Source organism: Chanodichthys erythropterus, chromosome 5 (assembly GCF_024489055.1).
Source record: "Chanodichthys erythropterus isolate Z2021 chromosome 5, ASM2448905v1, whole genome shotgun sequence".
Classification (NCBI taxonomy): Eukaryota; Metazoa; Chordata; class Actinopteri; order Cypriniformes; family Xenocyprididae; genus Chanodichthys; species Chanodichthys erythropterus.
This window is the reverse complement of record NC_090225.1, coordinates 36,747,565-36,775,549: the sequence shown is the minus strand read 5'-3', so window position 1 is coordinate 36,775,549 and position 27,985 is coordinate 36,747,565. Positions and strand designations below refer to the sequence as shown.

Genomic DNA, 27,985 nt, shown 5'->3' with positions numbered 1-27,985 from the left:
GAGTGTCCATTAAGCAAAGATAGCGGTATCAGAAGATCTTTCATCAGAAGCACAGAAGAGCAACTGTCAATGAGATGTGTGATTTTCACCGGGTATTACAGACCTCCTTGGGTCAACCACTAGTTCTCTAGAACCACTAGAATCAACCCTAGTTCTCCATCAGTGGCCAATGCTTCAGTTGCTTCAGAAACTAGCAATTCTGCAGCTGTCTGGGGACGTTCTTCCCCTGAACTGTCTCTCGAGTGGGTGGACGTCTGTGTGAGCTGGAGGGTGGAGGGGTGAAGCGAGATGAATGTGAAGGTGTGTGTGGGTGTGTGCTATTAAGAATGTGTGTGTAAATAGGGGCAGCAGAGCATTCATACCAGCGTTGACGCTCATTCTATGGTGCGCTGGAGCAGCAGTAGTGTGGGGATGAGAAGCACATAGGTTACGTTCACACTGTCAGTTTTTGGGATTGACAACCGCATTTACTTACAGGTGTGAGTCTCAAAATGTCCCGTTCATACAGCAACTTGCAGTAGCTTCTGTATAAATGTGCAACGGGAGTCAAGCCTGTGTTTTCTTACCATAGCGACAGGGACCAAAGTAATATCAAAGATGGTGACTTAGTTAACAATAAAAACACTTGGCCAGGAGAACTGGACTGGAGGTCAGGTGCAGGTGAAGACAAGGGAACATTTCCTCATTTGGAAAAAGATGACTAAAAAGAGTACTATATTGCATTAGAACTCTACCAGTTCTAGTCAACATGAAATTAAAATTGATGATTCTCATTGCATTATTGTGAACAAGCATTGCATGTTATTTCAAATTGTCTTCATAATCTTCAAAAAAAGAAATAACATGCTCCAACTCTTAAACAAATTTCCATGTCACAAATCCCCCTTGGTTTTTAGCTCCCCTCTGGTTCCATTATGGGATGTAATGTTCCCTGTTCATGATATAATACTTTTGATGGACATCTTGTTTGACTCAGTAAAAAAAAATTGTCGGATTACGGATGTTAAAATAGGTGATTACAAGTGATTTTAATTTGCATGCACCCTGGTTCATCTCTTCCTTCTCCCGTATGCTAACAGAGTTTTTTAGAAAGCTGAGTTAACTTTTTCCAGTTATAAAGTGATGATTTGTTTTCTCCAGAAGTAGAGGTTCTTGGAATGAGATATGTGACAATTTAACCATTGTATTCAGTCACACACAATATATTCTGTGTGTGCTGTTTGTGTGAGAAATGCTGGGGTCTTTACACACTCTCACACATGCGCTTGATCCTAATTATTTTCTCTCCATTTTTGTCTCTGCCTGTCACTGAGAGCAATACTGACACCACATGGTGATGAAAATGTGCACAAGCACACTTTTCAAGTAAAACATTTCACAAAAAAAGTATTTTAGGTTTAAAACTATAACAGTCCAAAACAGTTGAAAATTATCATTAAGTATTGTCAAGCATTAGTGTATCATGTGATGAACTATACATATAGCTACTAACTTCTTAATTCATATATCCAGTAAAAATCACTGCAAAATCAGCTGATTAAAAACTAAAAATACAAAAATGATTCAGAAAAGTGAATACACTTCTGAGCTAAGATCCAGCAGTTGTTTTCAGATGCCACTAGGTCTGATATTTTAACGATCTAAGCGCATGGTCCGAAGCACATGCAGGTGCACTTAAGGCGTGTCTGAATCCACTTTTACTAGTTTAACAACGGAAAAAACTGTTGGCACGCCAGGCGCATGGTCCAAAAGGGTTGTACCTAGTCTCTTAATGAGTCATGGGTGTGTTTTCGGCGTAACATGCAATAAACCAATTAGAGTGTCATCTCCCATTCCCTTTAAAAGCCAGGTGTGCTTGCACCATGGTGGATTCGCTATTTACATGGTGGAATATAGACACCCTCAACCTGATAAGTCAGTTTAAATACATGTGTGTATTGCCGTGATTGGTTAAACAATTAGCCAATTTCATTCGTCATTACTGCAAATAGGTAATTCTGATACATGCAATGACTATCCATTATGAAATGTAGGCATTTTTATCTTTATGTACACAATAATCTTTTGAATTGTAATCCTTTTATTTTTAATATTTGGCATGTTTGTGTGCTGCTGCGCATCCCTGTGTGTGTAACAAGCAGAGTGTACGCATGTTGTGCACCCACCTATAGGCACACATTACTAACGCTGCCTTTAAATAACAACAACAACAACAACAAAACATACTTTTGTTGGTTAATGGCGCAGTCGTCTTCATTTGCTTTAAAGGTGCCCAAGAACGTTCTTTCACAAGATGTAATATAAGTCTAAGGTGTCTCCTGAATGTGTCTATGAAGTTTCAGTTCAAAATACCCCATAGATTTTTTTTAAATAAATTTTTTTAACTGCCCATTTTGGAGCATCATTAACAATGCACTGATTTACACTCGGCACCGCCCCCTTAAATCACGTGCTCCCTGCCACATGAGCTGTCAACTATATTATAGCGCATTTACAAAGTTCACACAACTAATATAACCCTCAAATGGATCTTTACAAGATGTTCATCATGCATGCTTTGAATTATGTGAGTAAAGTATTTATTTGGATGTTAAAGTTTTATTCTGAGTGAATTTGAGGCTGTCCTCCGTGGCTATCGGCTATTGCTACACTGTTGGAGAGATTTATAAAGAATGAAGTTGTGTTTATGCATTATACAGAGAGTTTAAAAAATGAAAGTAGCGACGACTCTTGTCTCCGTGAATACAGTAAGAAACGATGGTAACTTTAACCTCATTTAACAGTACATTAGCAACATGCTAACGAAACTTTTAGAAAGACAATTTACAAATATCAGTAAAAATATTATGCTATAATGGATCATGTCAGTTACTATTGCTCCATCTGCCATTTTTCGCTGTTGTTCTTGCTTACCTAGTCTGATGATTCGGCTGTGTGCAGCTCCAGACGTTAACTGGCTTTAACGTTAACGTTAAATGTTTCTTGAGCAGCAAATCAGCATATCAGAATGATTTCTGAAGGATCATGTGACACTGAAGACTTCAGTAATGATGCCTTTTATAATGTTGGGAACATGGGCTGGCATTATGCAAATATTGGGGCGTACACCCCGACTGTTACGTAACAGTCGGTGTTATGTTGAGATTCGCCTGTTCTTCGGAAGTCGTTTAAACAAATTAGATTTATATAAGAAGGAGGAAACAATGGGGTTTGAGACTCACTGTATGTCTTTTCCATGTACTGAACTCTTGTTATTTAACTATGCCGAGATAAATTCAATTTTTGAATCTAGGACACCTTTAAAATAGCAACATGCCAATAGTGCACCTGAACACACCTCGTTTTCAGACCAGCACACCCATGGGCGAACAGATGGGCACGAGAGCATTTGCTATTTAAACAATGTGGCACAGGATGTGAAAATGATAACTGCGTCAGGCTAAAACTAGCAAAAAACACTTGTGTCGTGCCTGGCGTTGCATTGCACCAGGTGTATGATATGGCCTTTTTGTTTATTGATATTTATTGGGGTCACATTCAAATAAAGTAAGGCACATTTTTTATTGAACTGCTAAATAAAGTCCGTATGGAATTTAAGAAAATAAGGGCCAGATTTACTGACCGCTTGCACCAGCACATATCCTCTTTTGGCATTAAAAAACTACTGTCAGGATTTATTAAAGACATGCAGTGAAGTATTAGCGTTAAAAGGGGTGGACAGTTATTATTGCAGCTGACCCTATATCAGGGTTTTTCCCTTTCAGACGCAAAATTTATGGGAGGAGAATATTTACATAAATCATGCAAGGTGATTTACTAAGGTTTGCGCTAGTCAATTTGCTGGTATTTGCGCCATTATTAACCACCATCTACCAAGAAGCATGTCTTAAACCAGGCACTTATTTGCGCTGCTCTTGGTAGATAGCGTTGGTCATTATGGAAATGATCCGGCTGCATCTGTGTTCTTTAATTTGCACTTCATCAGTAAATCTGGCCCCCTTTTTTTTCTAAGTTTCTCGGTAAGGCTGCTATGAAACACTGTGAAAAGCACTGTTTAATAAAAGTGACTTAACATTAGGGGTGGAAGAAAAAAAAAGATCCATCGATGCATCGTGATTGTCTCTCCAACGATTCTGGATCGATTCTGAGAATTTCAGATGCAGTGTGCTTTAGAAACACCCAGATTCTGCTTGCTTCCAATTCCTCACACACATACACCACTCGAACCTTCCGTAAAATAATCTTTCATTAAGTTCGGAAAGGTTGAAGGAAATTACAACGACATTCATGGGCTTCACTGCACAGGATGAGCTGCGAGAGACGCGCGCTTTGTTTGATGTTGCTGTGCGCGGTCTCGCCCGTCGGTATTTTCCTTACAAATGCTCTACGAAGGCATGTCATTTGGAATGCAGTGGACTTATATATTTAAAATATGAAACTCACTTACAGAAGGCTGCTTTCAATTTCAAATGCTGAAGCTTTGTTTGTGAAGAGTGCTCGCGCACGCGGCTGTGCGTGACTCTGTGTAAGTGGTTTAATGTACTTGAGTCTCAAAGTGTTTTTATGACACAAAATTAACGTTAGCCTAAACACAGCCAGTTTTTTCTTAAAGGATTAAAGAGACAGGACAAACCGCATTACTTATTATTTTTCAAAAGAGATCTCCCACTGTCTATGATGTAACAATCAAATGACAGAAAACACGAGAAAGAAAACGTTCAGATAATCTTAAATACTGAAAGCACTCTTTGTTTATTGCTTGTAATGCTACTTGCTTGTATGTTTTGAAGTTAGTTTAAAATTCTTAATTGTTTTAATGATTTTTTTTGTCAGTTTGTAATTATTTTAAAAAGTAGGTCTACTTATAATTACTTAAGTAAGGAATCAAGGATATGTATTTTTAGGTTAAGTCAGTGAACTACTTAATTAATAAGAAACAAAAAGTAGATCAAGAATCGTTTTGGAATCGGATACTCCCAGAATCGGAATCAGATTGGATCATGACGTGACTAAAAATTCCCACCTCTACTTGACATTCAGACAATGACATTCATAAAAATTAACCTAAAGGGATGGTTCACCCAAAAGAACATAAAAGAAGATATTATAAGAAATGTTAAAAGAAGTGTTTTTTGTCCATACAATAGAAGTCAATGGTAAGCAAAACTGTTTGGTTTCCAACATTCTTCAAAACATTTTTTTTTGTGTTCCACAGAAGAATGTCATACAAGTTTGAAATGACAAGAGGGTGATTAAATGATAACAGTATTTTCATTTTTGGGTGAACTAATCCCCTTTAAAGTAGAACACACATATATAAACACATACTTAAAGTTGTCCGGGTGCTGGTTAAGGGCGAGTTTGAGCGTATCAAGGGCGTGTTGGTAGTGTTTCTGGGCACTGAATAATAGAGCCAGCAGGTGTAGAGAGTGCAGATCATCCCCACGAACATTTAGAGCCAACTCCAACGGTTTCATCGCTTCTGACACCTACCACAAACACAACAGTTCACATTAAGGACCAGCACTGACTGAAATAACAGGTGAAATATTACACATACTCAAAGTTACATGATAAAAAATATAAGCTAAAGAGCTGTTCACACAATCATATGACCTTGACATTCATAATGTGTCAACAAAAGCTACAAAAATGCACAGTAATGCAAAATAAGGAGAGAGATTCATGTAAATTTATTTTCTTGGAAGATGTGAAGAACAGAAATCTGATATCCTTATGCGATCCTGTATCTAGTCAGCAAAATTGATGTGTTAACATGCTAACCTGTCGAACCAAAGCGAGCTGCAGAGAGAGGAAGAAGGAGATCTGAGGGTCCTGAGGATCCAGTGCATGTGCTCTGCAGTCACAAAAGAAAACAAGTCTATGTAAAGTTTTCATCACCTTACTACCAGTCTGAAGTCTACCAGCTAAGCTTATATGATGGAATTAACCGTGATGTTAAATTACATAGTAATGGGATTAAAAAACACAGATAACATCAGTGTAAATAAACAGAAACAATTTCTGAACCGATGAAGTTTCTATGACGTGTTAACATTGGGCAAGTGTTTAAAAGATTTCAAGATTTTAATATAAAAAATGCTTATTGTAAATAGTTTTCTTTTTTTTTGTGTTTATATTCACCAAATTTGTCAACAATTTCAGTCTTTTTTATATAGACAGATCAATGACATTATTTATGATTATTTTCTTCTATTGACAGCACTAGTTTTTATTAGAAAGAAAAAAAACAGCATATATATATATATATATATATATATATATATATATATATATATATATATATATATATATATATATATATATATATATATATATATATATATATAATTGAACTACTGTTCAACTGTTCAAAAGGTTAGGGTCAGTAAGATTTTTTTAAATAATTAATTTTATTTAGCAATGACAAAAATTACAGTAAAAACTTTTACATTTGTTACAGAATTCTATTTAAAATATATGCTGTTGAACAGCTGTTGTCGTTTGAACTTTCTATTCATCAAAGAATCCTGAAAATTTATCACGGTTTCCACAAAAATATTAAGCAACACAACCGTTTTCAACATTGATAATAATAATAAGAAATGTTTCTTGAGCAGCAAATCAGCATATCAGAATGATTTCTGAAGGATCATGTGACACTGAAGACTGGAGTAATGATGCTGAAAATTCGGGAATAAATGACATTTTAGAAAATACATTAAAATAGAAAACTGGTATTTTTAAATCGTGATAATATTTTACAATATTTTATTGTTTTTATCTGATTATTGATCAGTGATTGAAATGTGATTGAAATGCAGCCTTGATGAGCTTAAAGGGTTAGTTCAACCAAAAATGAAAATTTGAAGCTACAAAAACTAATCTTTTGTTTCGAATCAGTGGTTCAGAGCATGAAAGTCACATTATTTCAGTAACCGAGGCTTCGTTATGTCATAAGTGTTTCGAAATTTCAATGGTTTACCACTGGGGGAGTGACTTTGGCAGTTTGATACATGCTCCGAAACACTGATTCAAAACAAAAGATCAGTAAAGCTTTGAAGCTTCATGAAGCAGTGTATTAAAATCGCCCATCACTAGATATTGTTGAATAAAGTCATTATTTTGTTTGTTTTTTTGGTGCACAAAAAGTATTCTTGTCGCTTCATAACATTAAGGTTGAACCACTGTAGTCACATGAACTGTTTCTGGGCTTTGAAAGTGTTAATTGTCTTGCTGGCAATGGAGGCCTCACTGAGCCATCGGATTTTATCAAAAATATCTCAATTTGTGTTCCAAAGATAAACGAAGGTCTTGTGGTTGTGGAACGACATGAGGGCGAGAAATTAATGACAGAATTTCCATTTTTGTGTGAACTAACCCTTTAAGAGACTTCTTTCAAAAACACAAAAAAATCTTACGGACCCCAAACTTAGTTTAAACAGTGGTGTAGTTTTGAGGAAAAAATGTTATCAGTATATTATCAGTATGTTTTAATATTAAAAAAAGTTCTGCTATCAACTTAGATGAGGTTTAGGGTCTAAGAGTCCAAACAATTCCCAAACAAAGTGGGTGGCTGAAGCCTCCTTAACACAATCTGAACTGGAAGAGGTAAACATCAAGCGTACTTGCGCAGTGACTGCAGCGCTCTTCTGTTGAACTCATCGCGATCGGTTTTCAGCGTGGCTGCAAACACACAGTTAAACAGTGAGTCACCACAGACATAAGAGAGGGAGCAGAGAGCAGCTGAGGACAGCTGGGGGCCTGGCTAATTTTGTAGGTTCAGAGAAGGATAATCGGGCTTACCATCAGTTGCCTGCATACTACGGCACAGTCCTATGGCCAGATGAGCTTGAGGAAGAGACTCCCCAGCACACTCTCCTAAAGCAACCACACCTGCTGAGAGGGACACTGCATCCTCCAGCTGACACACACGCACACACACACACACACATACGTTTAAACATGCATTAGATATTTGGATGATTTATATCAGTGGTTCCCAACTTGTGATGATGTGATATAATTTATAGCTGTAGCGTAGTGGTTAAAGACATAAGCAGGAAAATGAAAGGTTATGAGTTTGAACCAAACTAGGAACATAAACTATACAGTCACATTGGACAAAAGCATAAGCAAAAAAAAAAAAAAAGTGTAACTAATATAAGGTCATAAAAACTGACATTTCAGCATCATTACTCCAGTCTTTAGTGTCACATGATCCTTCAGAAATCATTCTAATATGCTGATTTGCTGCTCAAGAAACATTTATCATTATTATGTTGAATGTTGAAAACATGCTGCTTAATATTTTTTTTTTTGTGGAAACCATGACATGCTACTGACACATTAAATTGATCAAACGTGACATTAAAGACATTTATAATGTTACAAAAGATTTATATTTCAAACAAATGCTGTTCATTGAACTTTCTATCAAAGAATCCTGAAAAAAATGTATCACAGATAAAAAAAAAATAAATAAAATAATAATAATAATAATAAGAACCATTATTAATAATTGAGTACCAATAATAACTGAGCACTAAATCAACATATTAGAATGATTTCTGAAGGATCATGTGACAATTCAGAACATTCAGCTTTGTCATCACAGGAATAAATTACATATTAAAATATAATAAGATGTTAAACAGTTATTTTAAATTGTAATAATATTTCACAATATTAATGTAATTTACTGATCAAATAAATGCCTTGGTGAGCAAAAGAAACATCTGTCAAAAGCATTTAAAAAATCTTTTGACCTGTAGTGTAGTGTTAAACAAAATAGAACAAAACTGTTTAGGTCATGTCAACTGCCCAAGCATTTAATGCCAAATTGTGACAAATCCCTAAATCATGCATTCACATGACATATCAGTCATATGAGCATAATGATGTATGATATTCATTTATTTAAATGCTAGACATGCTGACATGAATCAACATCAAGGAAAACTGCCTGAGGACAAGTCCTCACATGGCCTGTTTTGATGCGGGGATGATAAAGGGCTGCTCTGAAGTGTGACTGTGGGATGGCGTGCTATCTGGCATTAAAGCCTGTGCATTAAGTTTCTGTGGCTATACGGCCTTATTGTGCTATAAGCCTCTTATAAAGTGAGGTCTGTATTCTGCACTATGCTTCCAACAGATGTGCCCTAATCTCAACCAGGCTACAGTGTGTATTTGATTGATAGTGTTGTGAATATATGCATTGTGTCTTATTAGTATATCTAGTATTGCAATGTTACTAATTTTGTAACACAGAGGTCACCTATTAGTGATTGAATCTGGACCCTATCTAGGACTGAAGCGATACTGTACACTGAATATTATAAAAAAAATAAAATAAAAAAAATGAAAAAGACAGATGTAATGTTTCTCGTACAGTTCTTTGTTCATGTGGACCATGAATAATTTCTAATAAATTAACAAAGTTATGAGAATAGCTAGTATTAATATAAATATATTAGGTTATATAGGATTTATTGCATTAGGATTTATGGATATAAGGATTCAGAGATGCCAAAATGAATATTTTCAATGAATTTTCCTGAAATACTAATATTATATTATACTAATATAATAATATTCCTTTTCCTGGGAAGTTCAAAAGTTTGGGGTCAGTAATACTTTTTATGTTCTTGAAAGAAGTTTATTATTCTCACTCAGGATGCATTTATTTGATCAAAATACAAAAAAAAAACCAAACAAACAAAAAAACAGTAATATTGTGAAATATTATTTCAATTTAAAATTTCTGATTTGATTTGTATTTGTATATGCTTTATAATGTAATTTATTCCTGTGATCAAAGCTGAATTTTCAGCATCATTACTCCAGTCTTCAGTGTCACATGATCCTTCAGAAATCATTAATTCTAACATTGTTGTGCTGCTTAATATTTTTTTGTAAACCGTGATAATTTTTTTCAGGATTCTTTGAATAGAAAATTCAAAAGAACAGCATTTATTTAATTTCAGTAATTTGTAACATTAGAAAAGTGCCGTATTTAATCACTTTTTTTAATTTAAAGTGTCCTTGCTGAATAAAAGTATTCATTTTTAAAAAGAAATACTGGTAGTGTATACTGTATTTAGAGACTGAAACTCTTGAAACTGTAACTGAATTTAATTGCTCTATAAAACTGTGATATTTTTGTATAAAAGAGAAATGATGTTCACATGTGCTTGGTGTGTTTTTCTCACCCAGTGCAGCTGGTTGATGCACACTTTTGCTGCAAGAAGAGGTGGGATTGGGTCCTGTGGTCTCATTGTGACACACTCTTTGAGGACTGACACTGCACCCTCATTCTATACAATATCATTAATAATATAGGTTTCATTAATATGCAGACATGTAAGATAAAGTAACACAAACCCACCCTGGATAGTGATGGCAATATTTTGACATTTCCTTATATGGTAATATAAGCATTCTGTATTCATGTACACACAATGGAAGAAGTGCGAAACTTCCGATACATCATGAGGGCTTTCACTCGCAAAAATCGTTAACCCATGGTCATTTTATTTTATTGCACTGTGCATCTGAAAACCCTGGATTAACATTCTTATTTGCATATTCATGAGGGTAATACCATTAACTGGACAAGTGGAGTTCACAATGGTTATGCATGTGAGACTTTTGAAACATAATACAAATCTACGACAAAACACTAGAAGGAAAATGTAGAGTGGCAATTACCATCACTGTTTGACATTTTTAACTTTTCCATCAGATGCAAAAACTAAACACTGCATGTGAAAGCTCATGCAACTCTACAAAGCTCATGAATATTCAATGAAGCAGAAACTGAGGCAGTTTATGATTGGCAGTCAGTTACTTGTCAACTTTCTAGCATTGCTTTGATTTACATTGTACACTTACGGCAATTCGTACTCAGAGAGCAAGGGTTAAAAGGGTTATAAGGATAGTTAAAGGGACAGTTCACCCAAAAATGAAAATTCTCTCATCATTTACTCACCCTCATTCCAACCCAGATGCACAGTATATGACTCTTTTTTTTTCTTCAGATGAACACAAAGATTTCTAGAAAAATTAATCAATGTCTTCTGAAGCAAAACGATAGGTAGATGTAAGAAACTTTCTAATATTTTTTTAATACAAACCATTGCTTCTGGCCAACTGTTGAATACATATTCATTAGAAGGTTAAGTTCACACTTAACGTAAACATAAGCATGTCACGATGCTCAGCTTAATCGTATTGTGAAGCTTGCATGAGAAGTGATGTCCTCTGTGGTTATGTGTCACTTCTCGAGCAAAATTCACAGAGCACTTACATTGTGCTTCAAAACATGCTTATATTTATGTCAAGTGTAATCTCGACCCTCTCTGCAACGTGCATATGACAGTTGGCCAGAAGCGACTGTATGTGGATAAGTGAATGTGGATAAACTACAACAGGTAAACTTCATTGTGACCAACAATGATGCTAGAGTAGCAATATATAAAATTTGTTCAGCTGAAATATTAAGAAGCGGGTTCATTGTCGAAGAACTTTACTACGACTGTTGTAATTTATCACCTGAGAACAACACCCTGAATCAAGAGGCAATTAACTCTTTCCACACAATTAAAGGAAATTTCCGTAATTTATGAGACAATTGACAGAATTTTCTGGCTTTCCGTGTTTTCACTGTTATACAGTAGGGGGTGCTATTACACATCTTCGGAAAGAGTACAGAATCTCTTGATCAAAACACATGCAAAGAAGCAGGAACAAGCATTAGAATATGTAATCATATGCATATGTAAAACAACGTGATCATCAACATTAAACAGCAAATAAATCAAAATTGCCTAACATTACTGAATGAGCTATAGGACTGTGCAAGCTTTGAGGGTGTTGATGGACTCAATCTATTCCATCTATGTTTTGATCATCAATGTGAATCTGATTCAGATGTAGTCTTTGACAAAAACACAATTTTCTCCGCTTTTTGCTCAAAATGTTGCTTTTTAAAGCAGAGGGTCTTGTTCTTTCTTTTGATATTTTGCATTTTCAGATATTCATAGAACAAAATAATCTGGGGGCCATGCAACTTTTGTGAAAATTCTTAAAAAAAACTTGTGCTGCCTGTCAACTTTTTTCAAAAAGTTAACCAAATTTAAATATCACAATTATTTCTGATTTTGTTTTTCAGCTAAAACATTTTCGGTGCATTTTTTAGATTATAGTTAAAAGAGTTAAAACATTACTTTATTCCTTACACACACCTATCGTTTTACTTAAGAAGACGTTTATTCATTCACTGGTTGTATAGATGGATTGCCATAATAATGGCTGTATGTGGGGCATTTGGGAATCTATTCACTTGCATTAGATCATCATATAGATCTGGGATGGCATGAAGGTATGAAAAAATGATGAGAAAATGGCATGAGAACACAAATTAAGATATAGTTGATGAAATCCAATGGCTCAGTGAGGCCTCCATTGAGAACTCAGAACCACATAGAACCACTGAACTCACATGAACTGGTCCAAATATGTTTTTAGTATATGGATCTTGAGAGTTTGAATGGCTTTGCTCTCAATGGAGGCCTCACTAAGCCATCGGATTTCATCAACTATATCTAAATTTGTGTTCGGAAGATGAATGAAGGTCTTATTTTTGGGTGAACTAACCCTTTAACCAAGGGTTAAGCGTGGTGTGAAAATCGTCTGTAATCTGATCCCAACCACTCGATGAGATACCTTTTCCACTCGATGGACTTTTCAACTTCAAACATATTTAATTTGGATAAAACCTTCTGTGTTTTGTTTCTTTCAGTTACTAGAACTTTATTTAGTTGAATCTTAAATATGGACAATTATTGTAACAAATGACTAATAAATGAATAGAACATTGATGATGACAACAGGACATGAATCTTACCTTCCCACTTGCCATCAAAGACAAGCCTAGCTGGTACCAAAGATGAAACTCATTATAGGAGAACTTCATGGCCCGCTCCAAACACTGATGGCAAACAATCACACACCACATCACAGTCAGAAAGAAACTTTCAATCAGCCTTCCAAGAAACACTAGAGAAGAAAGCTAAATGATAATACTGTTGACATTGCTCAGCATAACTCAGTATTTCTAGTAAGGATCTTGTTGTTTCCACCACTGATAGGGGATTGTGTGTATCCTGTACACATCACATCATGGCACATGCATGAGAAAGTGGGCATGAAATTGATGAGAAAGGGATTTTGAAATATACGCAGGCATGTGTTGATAATAAAGAGTAATGGCAGTGTAATGTGGGTTATCAGTGAAATGACATGGATTCAGTTGAAATTAACCTACTGAAAACACTGAGCTTAGATTTAGATTCACCTGAGAAAGTATCTGAGTAAATTCTCACCATCACGCAATGGCTCAACTACTGAAACAACCTGAAGGACAGGATGGAGGAAGAAGGGGAAAAAAATCACCCATACAGCTAGGAGAGATTGAGAGAGAGATTGAAAGAGGCGACTTGCGACAAAGAAGGTGAAAGCTACTACATAAAATACAGGTCACTTCCTTGCTAGTGTTTGCAAAGCGCTGGGTCGATACCGATCTGTGCTGACACATCTTACCTCTGACAGCATGGAGTACTGCCCCCTCCTGGCCATACCGATGGTCAGCAGGTCATAAACAGAGGAGGCATCCTGCATGCTGCTCTCCCTCGCCTCCCGGTGCTCCGGGGTGCGGCTGATCACTGCCTCGCCGCTGGCCTATAGGGGACAACAGAGAGAGGGTCACAAGCTTCGTTATAGCTGTGTCTCTTGATCCTGGTCCAGGAGAACCTCATTGGTAAAGTGTTCAAGAACTGAATTGGGTGTCAAATATGGATAAACACAAAATGCCTTCAGGGTTAAGAAGCTATGTTAAATATGTTATAAAAGTAATATTTTGCTAGTGGAATATAAAAGAAGATTATTTTATTGTCCCGTTCATTTAACTGCTTTAGATAAACATATCTGACAAACAAATAAAAAACTTTCTACTAACTCTCTTTAGAGTATTAGTAGACTGTCTGTTTAACATCTAATATTTAATAAAGCTAACTCTTTATTTTCATGGTCCCCAACAGACATTCTACTGACTGTAAGTATCTTTGGAACTACATGTCAACTTATTTTACTAACCTGAACACCAAATAACCTACCCATAACCTAACCTAACCTAACCTAACCTAATAACCTGAACCATATGAATTTACTATGTCGTTCCCTCGATTTATAAATTGTGCGCACGCCTTACTAAGTCGTTCCCTCGATTTACTAAATCATGCGCATGCTTTACTAAGTCGTTCCCTCGATTTACTAAATCATGTGCATGCTTTACTAAGTAGTTCCCTCCATTTATAAATCGTGCACACTTTACTAAGTTGTTCCCTCAATTTACTAAATCATGCGCACAATTTACTTATTCGTTCCCTCAATTTACTAAATCGTGTGCACGCTTTACTAAGCCATTCCCTCGATTTAAAAATTGTGCGCACAATTTACTCATTCGAAATAAGTAAATCATGGAAATCGAGGAAGCTACTTAGTAAAGTGTGCGCACGATTTAGTAAATAGAGGGAACGACTTTAGAAAGGAGTCTCTAATGCTTACCAAGGTTGCATTTATTTGATCAAAAATCCAGTAAAAACTCTAAAATTGTGAATTATTATTACAATTTAAATTAACAAATTTCTATTTTAATATTTAAAAAGGTAATTTATTAATGTGATGCAAAGCTACATTTTCAGTAGTCATTACTCAGTCTTCAGTGTCACATGATCCTTCAGAAATCCTTCTAGAATGCTGATTTAATGCTGAATAAATACTTATTATTACTATTAATGATGAAAACAGTTGATCTGCTTCCTATTTTTTGAGTAATTTTCTAGAAATATTAGAAATATTAAGTAAAATTATAAATGTCTATAAATGGCTCCTAAACTCTGGAATAGCCTTCTTTTCTGTTAATGTTTGCGGCTCAGACACACTCTCTCTGTTCAAGTAAGATTAAAGATGCATCTCTTTAGCCAAGCATTCACATAATGCTTTTCATAAACTTGTACTAGAATTATATCTGATAAAATAGTACCAAATACACATGATCAACCTTTGCCTAGAATGCTATGAACATCAAATACGCTAATTCCTGTTTCTACGAGTAACTACAGATTGTGCCACATTGCCATTGCAGTGTTTTTAGGCGACATCAACAATTGTGAAGATTTTAGATGACTGCAACTTTGTATCAACGTGCAAAACTTTTAGATATTATCCTGTTCCAAATATTATAATATTATTCTTATATTGAAATAATTGTAATTATACAAGCACAAGTTGTAATTGCTGCCTAACACGTTTGTTGTGTTAGCTTAACTGAATACATGTGTCACAGACACGTCAGGTTCCACCTCACTCCCTTACCCGCGCACTCAATCACCGGAATTCTAATCACCGCCACCTGCAGCTCATCACCACAGTCATCAGCCTCACTATAAGAACCCCACACTCACACACACACATTGTCCGGTCTCGTTCGTGATACACCCCGTTGTTCACTTACCTCAAGGACTCTCAAAACGATACTTACCTGTCTACATCATCTCCTTCGTCTCCATTGTCTCCAGTACTCCTCGTGTCCCTACCTGCTTGTGTGTGTGAGTGTTCCAGTCACCCATCTCCAGCGTCTCCTTCCACCATCACCTGCAATACAAAGAATAAGGACAGTATTACCTCTCTTTCACCTCCAAGACCTTCATATTCACCAGTCACTTACCTGTTTGCTCTGCTGATTGTCTCAATAAACAACCCAACTGCTTTTATCTCTGCTTCCGGTGTCTCTGTTGTAACAGAAGACCGGACCTTAACAGCCATACATCAGCATGAGCTACCATGACCCATTTCAAGAGCTCGTGGACGCTTTGCGACGAGCACTCACCCCTCAACCACAGTCACCGTCGCCAGGACCCCTCACCGCTGCCACTTCCGCATCCACTGTCACCGCTGCTTCACCTGTTTACACCGCCAGTCCCATGGCCAAACCAGCGCCCTACTCAGGATCGGCGGAGGATTGCAGCGGATTCCTTCTTCAGTGCGAGTTGGTCCTGGAGATGCAGCCGCACCTCTATCCCACCGAAACGGCGAAGATAGCGTTCATAATCTCCCAACTGCAAGGTAAGGCCCTTCAATGGGCGGATTCCCTCTGGACTCAAAAAGGCTCAGTCGTTAAATCCTATCCAGCTTTCGTCTCCCACTTCAGAGAAGTCTTCGGAAGACCTTTGGCTGACTCTTCTACTGGTGAGAAACTGTACAATTTAAAACAAGGAAACCAGACTGTTAACGATTATGCCTTGCAGTTCAGAACGCTCGCCGCAACCAGCGGCTGGAATGAACAAGCCCTCATCACCACCTTTCGACAAGGTTTGGAGCCTAATGTGCGGTTGCATCTCGCTGCATACGAGGACTCCATGGGACTCGAACAATTCATCCAACTCGCCATCCGTGTGGGTTCTCGTATGCAGTCGTGTCTCCTTGAGCACCAGGGCCAACCACTGACCACCACCCTCCTCCGTCGGTCCGAACCCGTCAGCTCTCCAGAACCAGCCACCGAACCCATGCAAGTGGATAACTCACGTTTGTCTCCAGCAGAAAGGCGGAGAAGGCTGACCCTGAATCTTTGCTTGTACTGTGGATCCCCTGGGCATGTCATCTCCACATGCCCAACCCGTCCTCCTCGACCTGTGGTGAGTGCTATCATTCCTTCAATCCAAAAGATGAAACCACTCACTACTATCGTAAACCTTACTGCTGCTAATGCTTCCGTTCCAGTGGTGGCGCTCCTCGATTCAGGGTCAGCAGGAAACTTCATCTCCGGCGCCCTCTGTCGACACCTCGGGCTCAAGACCTCGCCTTCTCCGGTTAACTACCAGGTCCACTCCATCACGGGCAAACCCCTAAGCCGAAAGATGGTTCGTCGCGTCACTGGTCCTCTTCTACTGCAAGTGGGTATCTTCCACTCTGAGACCATCCATCTGCTGGTTCTGGAGGAATCCACCGCTGACGTGGTTCTAGGGCGCCCGTGGTTGGAACTCCACAATCCCACCATCTCCTGGCGCACGGGCGAAGTCCTGAAGTGGGGCGACCACTGCTTCTCCAGCTGTTTCCCAGAACTTCCTGTTCCAAGATCTCCTCTCTCCAAGAATATCTCCGTGAACGCTACCTCCATCGAAAGTCCTGTGGAAAAACGCTCCGTCGATGTTCCACCCGACTACGCCCCCTTCAGTGACGTCTTCTGCCCGCAACGCGCCTCCAAGCTTCCTCCACACCGGCCATGGGACTGCGCCATCGATCTGTTACCGGGTGAGCCAGTGCCTAGGGGACGCATTTACCCCCTATCAGTACCGGAGGAGAAGGCCATGGAGGAATATATTAAAGAGGCCCTTAACCAAGGATACATCCGCCCGTCTACTTCCCCTGCTGCTTCAAGCTTCTTCTTCGTGGCCAAGAAGGACGGAGGCTTGCGGCCCTGTATCGATTATCGCTCACTGAACAAGATTACCGTGAAGTTCAGGTATCCACTTCCCCTCGTCCCAGCGGCCCTGGAACATCTCCGCGGTGCCACTGTGTTCACCAAGCTGGACCTCCGCAGCGCGTATAACCTCATCCGGATACGCGAGGGGGACGAGTGGAAGACCGCCTTCGTCACGCCCACCGGCCACTATGAATATCTTGTGATGCCGTATGGCCTGGTCAACGCCCTCCGTATTCCAGGATTTCATCCATGAGGTGCTCCGGGAGTTCCTCCACAAGTTCGTTCTGGTGTATATTGATGACATCCTCATCTACTCCCGGAGCTTGGCCGAACATCGCCACCACGTTGCGGAGGTCCTCAAGCGCTTACGGCAGTTCCAACTCTTTCTAAAAGCAGAGAAGTGTTCCTTCCATCAGTCCTCTGTCCACTTCCTGGGATATGTGATTGACCACAGTGGCATCAGGATGGACGAGGGGAAGGTTTCCGCCATCCAGAACTGGCCAACTCCCACTACCATTAAAGAACTCCAACGTTTCCTCGGCTTCTCCAATTTCTACCGTCGCTTCATCAAAAACTACAGCACCATCGTCAGCCCACTCACCAACCTGCTCCGTAAACAGCCCAAGTCTCTGTCCTGGTTCCAACCTGCCACAGAAGCTTTTGAGACCCTCAAGAAAGCCTTCACCACCGCTCCCCTCCTCGTCCACCCCAATCCAGAATTACCATTCGTCGTGGAGGTGGACGCCTCCACCGGAGTGGGAGCGGTCCTCTCACAGCAGCAGGGGAATCCAAGTAGGCTCCATCCATGCGCCTTCTTCTCCCGCAAGCTCAACCCGGCGGAGGTAAACTACGACATTGGGGACCGTGAACTCCTGGCTGTCAAGCTCGCCCTTGAGGAGTGGAGGCATTGGTTGGAGGGAGCTAACCACCCTTTCCAAGTTCTTACTGACCATAAAAACCTTGAGTATCTGAAAGCTGCCAAACGACTCAACCCACGTCAAGCCAGATGGGCAATGTTCTTCTCAAGATTTAATTTCACCATCTCATACCGCCCTGGATCAAAGAACCTCAAGGCCGATGCTCTCTCACGTCTCCACGCTCCCGAGGAGAAGAATGATGACCCTGAAACTATCCTGCCCGAGTCTCTCTTCATGAGCCCCATCGAATGGTCGGAAGAGACCTTACCCTCCTCCAATGCCTCCTCACACACTCCGCCGGGTTGTCCCCCAGGCTTGCGTTACATCACCAGGACACGACGCACTCCACTCCTGCACTCCGTACACTCATCACTTGGCACTGGTCACCCGGGGGTCAATGAGACCCTCTCGCTGCTCAAACAGCGCTTCTGGTGGCCAAACATGGCCAGCGACGTCAGAAGGTACGTGCAGGGCTGCAGGGAGTGCGCCATCTCCAAGAGCCCACGCCATCTTCCAACCGGCAAGCTCTATCCTCTGCCCGTTCCTGAGAGACCCTGGTCACACCTGGGAGTGGACTTCGTTACCGACCTCCCAGAATCTGATGGTCACACCTGTATTCTAGTAGTCGTAGACCGTTTCTCCAAAGCCTGCCGTCTGATCCCCCTGGAAGGTCTACCCACTGCCATGGCCACAGCAGAATTAATGTTCAACCATGTCTTCCGTCATTATGGAATCCCCGAAGACATAGTCTCTGATAGAGGACCCCAATTTATCTCTCGAGTCTGGAAGGCGTTCTTCTCCCTCCTGGGTGTGACCGTCAGCCTATCGTCTGGATACCATCCTCAGTCGAACGGGCAGACGGAACGGAAGATCCAGGAGATTGGGCGCTTCCTGCGTACCTTCTGTCATGGCCACCAGGACTCCTGGAACCAGTACCTGGGCTGGGCCGAGTACGCCCAGAACTCCCTCCGTCAAGCTACAACAGGATTAACACCTTTTCAATGCGTGCTCGGCTTCCAGCCCCCACTGTTCCCCTGGGACGGGGAACCCTCCAACGTGCCAGCGGTCGACTACTGGTTCCGGGAGAGCGAGAGGGTATGGGACTCAGCTCATCACCAGCTGCAGAGAGCCCTGCGCAGGCGCAGGATGACAGCCAACCTTCGGCGCTCCCACGCTCCTAACTACCAACCGGGGCAGAAGGTCTGGCTGTCCACCAGAGACATCAGGATGCGCCTGCCCTGCAAGAAGCTGAGTCCCCGCTTCATTGGCCCATTCACCATCCTCCGACAGATCAACCCCGTCACCTACCGGTTACAACTTCCTGCACAATATAAAAGAATTCATCCAACCTTCCATGTGTCACTCCTAAAACCTCACCACCCTTCTGTTCTTCCTTCCACAGAACCTGACGTGGCAGCCGTCGAGCCCCCCCTTCCACTCATCCTGGACGATGGAACTGCCTACGAGGTTCGAGAGATCCTGGACTCCCGGCGCCGTGGTGGTCTGTTAGAATATCTGGTGGATTGGGAAGGCTACGGTCCCGAAGAACGCTCATGGGTCCCTAAGAATGATATCCTTGATCCTACTCTGTTACAGACTTTCCACACCAACCACCCGGACAGACCTGCCCCACGACCTCGAGGACGACCACCACGACGTCGGGGTCCTCGGCCCTCAGGAGCGGGCCGTGGGAGGGGGGGTACTGTCACAGACACGTCAGGTTCCACCTCACTCCCTTACCCGCGCACTCAATCACCGGAATTCTAATCACCGCCACCTGCAGCTCATCACCACAGTCATCAGCCTCACTATAAGAACCCCACACTCACACACACACATTGTCCGGTCTCGTTCGTGATACACCCCGTTGTTCACTTACCTCAAGGACTCTCAAAACGATACTTACCTGTCTACATCATCTCCTTCGTCTCCATTGTCTCCAGTACTCCTCGTGTCCCTACCTGCTTGTGTGTGTGAGTGTTCCAGTCACCCATCTCCAGCGTCTCCTTCCACCATCACCTGCAATACAAAGAATAAGGACAGTATTACCTCTCTTTCACCTCCAAGACCTTCATATTCACCAGTCACTTACCTGTTTGCTCTGCTGATTGTCTCAATAAACAACCCAACTGCTTTTATCTCTGCTTCCGGTGTCTCTGTTGTAACAACATGAAGCTAACTAACCACATAATGTACTATATTATAGCTGTTTATTACTGCCACATGGACATTACTTTGATACACTAATTTCTGACAGAATACTGAACCAAGCATTTTGAAACAATAAGTATTGTGAAAAGTGCTATACAAATTAACTTAAATTGAACTGAATCAAACTGTTTTCATTCCAAATGAAGTATATTCAGGGGCATCCAAGTTCATTTGCCTTGAGAGGACAATTTAGGGGTCACTCTAAACTTTGCATGGAAAATTCCTCCTTTTGTGATAACAGCACATGGTTTTGGAACATTAAAAATATATTATTAATATATTAAGATTTTTCAGTGAACTTTTCCTTTATAATATACAGTAATCATGCAATAGTTCATAAGATCCAGCTAAGGAGAAAAGACATCACAACACAGCATCTTAAGGAAGAAAGGATGAATGTGAGAAAGAGTGTCTCACCATTGATTCTGTGATGAGGAGCACCAGCACCGCCTCTTCAACCACGTCCTGTGGACAGAAAGCTCTACAGGGTGGCAACGGGAAAAGGAAAAAACCTGTCACAAACGTGTGTGTGTGTGTATCAGTCTCTAGTTACATAGGTCAGTCTGTAACTGAGCTCTCTGGACTTACTGCCATCCTCAAAGCTGTACCTTTTTTTAACATGTTTTATTGGTATTCTGAACAACTTCCTCTTTCTTTAGTCGGTTTTCTCTCATCCCTTTTTTTCCCCATCTCATCCCTTCATCCTACGTCCCTCCATATCATCTGGAATCATCATAGCATGTTAATAAGCTGTATAAGGAATCCTAAACTGGAATATTCCATTTATCTGTTCTAATTTCTATTGTTCAGACATATTCTCAAAAGTCTCTCCATCTCTTTTCATCTCTCTTGTATTTTTCCTTTCTCTGCTTGGCGCCTGCAGACTCACAGGTACAGTTACAGTATGTTTTATTCACAACACAGCATTCCGCCGTGTCCTGAATATTAAAGCAGGCAAACAAACCCCAGCACTGTCCTCAGCTCATCCTCTTGTACATTACTCTCTGACTCTAGTGATCGATCAATATTGTCAAATGGCTGATTTACACAATACAATTTAATGATAGCATTGAGATTGAGATTTACTGTACATAAAATGCCAAAAATTAACGCTTACTGTTCTGGTTTGTGAAGGCTACAGTATGACGCAAAAACTCGGCATAGCCATTCAATATGTTGTGACTCTGTCTGCTATATCTTTTCTAACTGATGTGACTCACTGTTTTCCTAAACCGAACAATCCCATAGACTTTCATTAAGGGGGTCACAATTTCATACAAAAACTCTTTTAGAGTATTTTAAGCTACATCCACCAAGTTCATCACATAGGCCAACAAACATGCTAGCAGTGCGCTAAAACATGTTAGCAACATGGTAAATCATGCTAGAAATATGTTAGCATTATACTGAATCATGCTGGCAATATGTTAAACAGGCTAGAAACATGTTCTCAAATCCTAAATCTTGTTTGCAATGTGATAAAACATGCTAGAAACATCTTAGCAACATAAACATGTTTAAATGCTAGCAAATGTTCTAAACCATGCTAAAACATGCTAGCAACATGCTTTAACATTCTAGAAACACGCTTACAATATGTTAAAACACCCAGCAGGGAACACTTAAGGCCACAATATACAAACTTTTTGGAAAAGTGGTAACTACTGTCTGGTTAAAACCTTCGAACCACCATTGGTCCATGCCAGTTACATAATAGTTAGGTGTGTTCTGTGGCTCCACCTTCTTTGATGTAGAAATCTTACCCTGTTAATTTCTTCTGTTCAGTACAAATTTCTTCTGTTCTGTTAAATCCAAATGCTTTGTGTTGAAATAAATATCACGACCCACACCTGCCCAATTTAATAATGCCATAAACATGATCGCTTTATGAGCCAAGCCCAAACAGCAAGCCCAAAAACGCTTATAATAGGTGTATATGGCAATGCTTCAAGAGCACTCTACAAAACAGCCTTCCAACCATAAACACAACGCCTCTGTTGACTGTGGTTTAGTTAAAATTGCTAAACATATTGATTATTTGGTCACTGTAATATTATTTTGGCTAAAAATAGCGGATACCAAATGTGTGTAAGACGCCAGAATGTTGCTATGTCAATCATTGCAATTTCGTGAGCGAGTCGTGTTCCGTACATTCATGGAATGAAAATTTAGGGGATTCACTTCAACATATTGTCACTCCTGAAACTTTACAGCGTGTATGTGATTTTTCGAATGGTTTTCATGTGGTTTCTGAGCAATCTAATGGGTTTTGAAGTAATATGGTCTAAATTAGTTTTTATTGGTCTGACTGTTTACGACTTCTCTCAATAAAACCTTCACACGTCAAGCTTTTAAAATTTGTCAAGCCAACATCAAAGTTTGTCATCAAACTTTACTCATCTAGTATTATTTTGTTCTTGGTATTATTTTCTGATTATGATTTAAATATTGTTTCTTACATAAAAAAGTGAGTAAATATCAGAGAGAGAACGATACAGAGAATGTGAAAGGAAAGAGAGTCTGACCCCTCAGTGTTGTAGCGCTGTGGTGGTTTGGACGAGGGGTAGATGGCATCTTTGGGGTGTGTGACTCCTTCTTTCTTCAGCCAGCCGGGTGGTGGAGGAGACAGTGGATCCCAGTACGCGTCCTCACACACTGAACCCAGCAACACTTCTGCAAGCCTGCATGCTACTGTCTAAACAATACAACACCAAAAAAAGAAAACAACCACTGACACCTGCCGTGAGTATGTGAGCATCAAAAATGCAATTTACCCAGATCTCACCTTACGAAAACTCTGAGACCCCCGACTCTCCACAGCCCTCAAGACCCGCCGCAGCTGGTGCGTACCCTGAGCCAAGTGACTAACACACATGGGCAGAAGTGATTGTGGGAGGAGAAAAAGATTGAAAAATAAGATGATGAAAGGTTTAACAGAAGGAGTGGATAAGACTGATGACTGATGGATATTATGTCACAACTACATGTTACTGTGTCTCAATTATACACTAGAGAGACAAATATATATATATATATATATATATATATATATATATATATATATATATATATATATATATATATATATATATATATATATATATATATATATTTGAGCAGCAAATCAGCATATTAAAATGATTTCTGAAGGATCATGTTACACTACAGACTGGAATAATGATGCTGAAAATTCACCTTTTCCATCACAGGAAAAAAGGAGGAGGAGGAGATTTTAAAACTTGCAGGTGATGTTTCAACAGGTTCATTTGTTGATTAATAAATGATTGATCAATTCATGCATTTTGCATTAAAGGAAACAGCTGTGTTTCTCAACCTCCACAGGCTCAAGTACTTAAAGGGTTAGTTCAGCCAAAAATGAAAATAATGTTCAGAACACAAAGTAAGATATTGTTGATGAAACCCAATGGCTCAGTGAGGCCTCCGTTGCCAGCAATGTTATTGCACCTCCCAAGATCCATAAAGGTACTAAAAACATATTTGAAACAGTTCATGTGAGTTTAGTGGTTTTATAAATAACGACAACAATATCTATATGGGCTGATTTCAAAACACTGCTTCATGAAGCTTCTGAGCTTTATGAATCTTTTGTTTCGAATTAGTGATTCGGATCTCCTATCAAAAGGCTAAACTGCTGAAATCACGTGACTTTGGCGCTCCGAACCACTGATTCGATTCGTAAAGCTCTGAAGCAGTGTTTTAAACTCTGCCCATATAGATATGGTTGAAAAGTCATTATTTATTTGTTTTTTTGGTGCAAAAAAAGTATTCTCATCACTTTATAATATTAAGATAGAACCACTGTAGTCACATGAACTGTTTTAAATATGTTTTAAGTACCTTTATGGATCTTGAGAGGTACAGTAATATTGCTGGCAATGGAGGCCACACTGAGCCATCGGATTTCATCAACAATATCTTAATTTGTGTTCCGAAGATGAACAAAGGTCTTACGGGTGTAAAACGACATGAGGGTGAGTAATAAATGACATTATTTTAATTTTTGGGTGAACTAACTCTTTAAGCAACAGCACCAAAACTGAAATGTGTTCCATTACATTCATAATATAATACATTTTATTTAGCATCATTATTTATAGTATTAACATTGTCATTATGACAATGATTCACTGCAAAAACAAGTTACATAAAAGACTTAAGTTTAACAATGTGGGTCATGTTTTTACATTATATTTCATATTTGCATTTCCCATGTGTTTTGATGCAGTTTGAGAAATATATACTGTATTTATAACTGCATTTACAATCATTGATTTCTGTGTTAGAACTGTTGTGAAGAAGAGAGAAGCGAGATGAGCAAAGAGCACTATGTAGAAATCTACCTCTGTCCACTGTCTTTATAGGTTATACTGCACAAATATTATTTATTATAGGCTATATATGCATGCGTTCCATACCGTACACACAAACTGAAACAGCTTATTATTTTGTTTTCTTTCCTGAACTGAAAAAATAATGACATTTCATATGTTTTACGTTAGTTTTATGATCTATTAATTTAATTCAACAGCCCTAATATTTTTAAGTTATAGTATCTAGTATGCCATTTCAAGCAAAACCAATATCAGAGTGACTGACAACATGTAAGATCTCATGTAAAATCACCTGTGTTAAAACACTGACACCTGCTGGACATTACTGGCACACCCACACCACACACTGGTCATGCTGACACAAGAATACCAGCGGTGTGTTTACACAGCCCCGGTCATATATTCATGTGGAGTCCATAAATGGTAAGTAAAGCTGTGCTGTGAATACTGTGTGTACATGGCAACATAAGTGCTTGATATAAAGTGCAGGGAATTGTGGGTTAAGAGTCTGAGATCAGTAACATGCAAGCTCACCCTTTCCTCAGCAGTGACAGGTATGCGCTCTGAAGAGCTGCCTGCAGGAAGAAGCCTGGGTCCAAATCAAAATGAGGGACTGATGGACCGCTCTTAGCTGTTTTGGAACTTGGCGTGCAAACAGTCTAGTGAAGAGGACACATATATTGGGAGATGTAATGTTAGGCAGAAAGAGCTTACAAATTGACACAAAATGCAAAAATGTTATTTCTATATATGAATATCTTATATATATATATATATATATATATATATATATATATATATATATATATATATATATATATATATATATATATATAAATCGCAGTAAATAAAAAGTCAGCACTTGTTAGAAGCATGTATATATAGAAAAACGCATTCTGTGTGAAAGATAACACACACACAAACCTTGTCAAGCTCTTGCAGATATAAAAGGCCAGCATCACAGGCCATGAGGTAACAGGTCAGGCTTTCTTCCTCTCTCTCAGACAGTCTAACACGGGAAGCACCTGACATAGACTGATGGTCCAAAGACAAACCTGGACATTTATGGAGAACAATTAGGTTAAGATTCACTTTATAGTAATTATGGACAATAACTGTAGAGAATGAAATATAGTTTGACCAAGGAGCCAAGACATGCAAAACAAATTCAGCAATGCTTTGCATCTTCAATTTCAATACAGATAATTAGGCTTAATTAGACATGCAGAACAAGAAAGAAACTCTGTATGGTACAGTGTCAATTCTTAATCAGTAAGTGCCAGTTAATCCTTATAATTGAGAAAAACCACAAGAGCAAAAACTGTTTTTCAAACAAACTGGACTTTTTAAATTACATTAGTGGGACTTTATCATTTATAATTTATTCAGTCAGTCTAGAACACAGAGTCTTGGTCTCATCCAGTGCTTCGGTAGGGCGAGATGCAGAAAATAGTCATAAACAAACAAATCTATGAAACTCCTTGACAACATGGAGGATGTCCTATTAAACAGACCATTTTCTAAGTATAGCAAACAACCAATGACTATGGCGGACATGCTTTGCCATCTCAGACTTAAAGAGACTTCTGCCTACACTGAATTTTTCCAGAAGTCACCAGTTCCATCCATATATAAGGAAGTACACAGAGGAGAACTGAAAATGAGGAACTACGCAATTAGGACAACTTTACCACACCGCTACTTTTAAGAACAGTTCCCCATCTGTACAAATCTGAAGAGAAGAATTGTAGACAGGGACTAAATTATGACTCATAAAGAGCCTAGTACAAGTGAAACTGGCTAAGTAGATAAAACAAAACTGGGTAAGAAAGTGCAAGAAAGATAGATAGATAGATAGATAGATAGATAGATAGATAGATAGATAGATAGATAGATAGATAGATAGATAGATAGATAGATAGATAGATAGATAGATAGATAGATAGATAGATAGATAGATAGATAGATAGATAGATAGATAGATAGATAGATAGATAGATAGATAGATAGATAGATAGATAGATAGATAGATAGATAGATAGATAGATAGATAGATAGTGTTAAAGGTCTATGGAGATGGCGGTGAATGTCCTTCAGTAGTTAATCTATTAGTAAACCGACAGCAGTAAATCCAAGTAATCTGGGCTCAATATTTACGACTGGTCTGTCAGAGCGGAACGGCTGTCACAAGCTCTGCCTGGTGAGTCTCTCAAGGGACCGATTCTGGGTGGGTTCTGCTTCCTATGCTAGAGAAGCTAATATTACACTTTCCCAGCCTACTGTCTGAAAATATGTGTCCAGGAACCATATAAAAAGCAGACAGAAAGACTGGAAATAACTGGTTGTTATACTTAAAACTCCTAAACAAATATTTAGTAAACTTTAATACCAACATACATAATTATTACATCATTGAACAAGGTTAAGCAAAAACCTGTTTGTTTGATGATTTTTTAAAACTAAATAATACTGTATCATGTCACATTTATGACATGGACATTGGACAAATATACTTAATATGTTCTAAAACATTCGTAAAAACTTGATATGTGTTCCATACTGTGACAGTACCATGGTACCGATGTTGTCAGGTGTTATATATACATATGGGTATATATATATATATATTGGTATTTGTAATTAGTGTGAGAAAATGTACTGTATGAGAAAATCATGGAAAATGAGAAAATAATGGACATTTCACAAACACAGGGTGAGTGACACGTTGGAAAACCCCTTATTTAAATGATAACTAAATATAAATATGTAAGCTTCCCCGTAGACAATGATGGAAAACTGCTTATGTTTTTTTTCCCCCTCCTTGGTTACATTCTGTCTACGGATATGATATGTACTGTAAGAAAAGATGCATGCCTGCCCACACACAAACTGAACACTCTGTGAATGCAATGTAGACCTTTCTTTCACTTTAGCTTGGGTATGAATCCAATAAAAGCATGCCT

The 27,985-nt window shown here is 39.1% G+C and overlaps 1 protein-coding gene across 6 annotated transcripts in view; it reads right to left on the bottom strand.

Moving 5' to 3' along the window:
* The window catches only part of ttc7a (tetratricopeptide repeat domain 7A), a 69,145-nt gene that overhangs the window by 28,796 nt on the left and 12,364 nt on the right, over positions 1-27,985 (bottom strand). For 5 of the 6 annotated variants that reach the window (XR_010895255.1, XM_067386997.1, XM_067387000.1 and 2 more), the window contains exons 4-15: positions 25,947-26,077; positions 25,557-25,681; positions 23,456-23,534; positions 23,196-23,365; positions 21,088-21,151; positions 13,603-13,740; positions 12,908-12,991; positions 10,212-10,316; positions 7,807-7,924; positions 7,629-7,686; positions 5,785-5,857; positions 5,329-5,489 (exon numbers count right to left, since the gene is read on the bottom strand). Coding sequence is in view for 5 of the 6 variants with exons in the window: in XM_067386997.1 (XP_067243098.1) it covers positions 5,329-5,489; positions 5,785-5,857; positions 7,629-7,686; positions 7,807-7,924; positions 10,212-10,316; positions 12,908-12,991; positions 13,603-13,740; positions 21,088-21,151; positions 23,196-23,365; positions 23,456-23,534; positions 25,557-25,681; positions 25,947-26,077 (1,306 nt within the window). In the remaining variant the exon portion in view is untranslated. Of the gene's footprint in view, positions 1-5,328; positions 5,490-5,784; positions 5,858-7,628; positions 7,687-7,806; positions 7,925-10,211; positions 10,317-12,907; positions 12,992-13,602; positions 13,741-21,087; positions 21,152-23,195; positions 23,366-23,455; positions 23,535-25,556; positions 25,682-25,946; positions 26,078-26,536; positions 26,601-27,985 lie in introns of those variants that run through there. The other variant, XM_067386999.1, reaches the window with a different exon arrangement.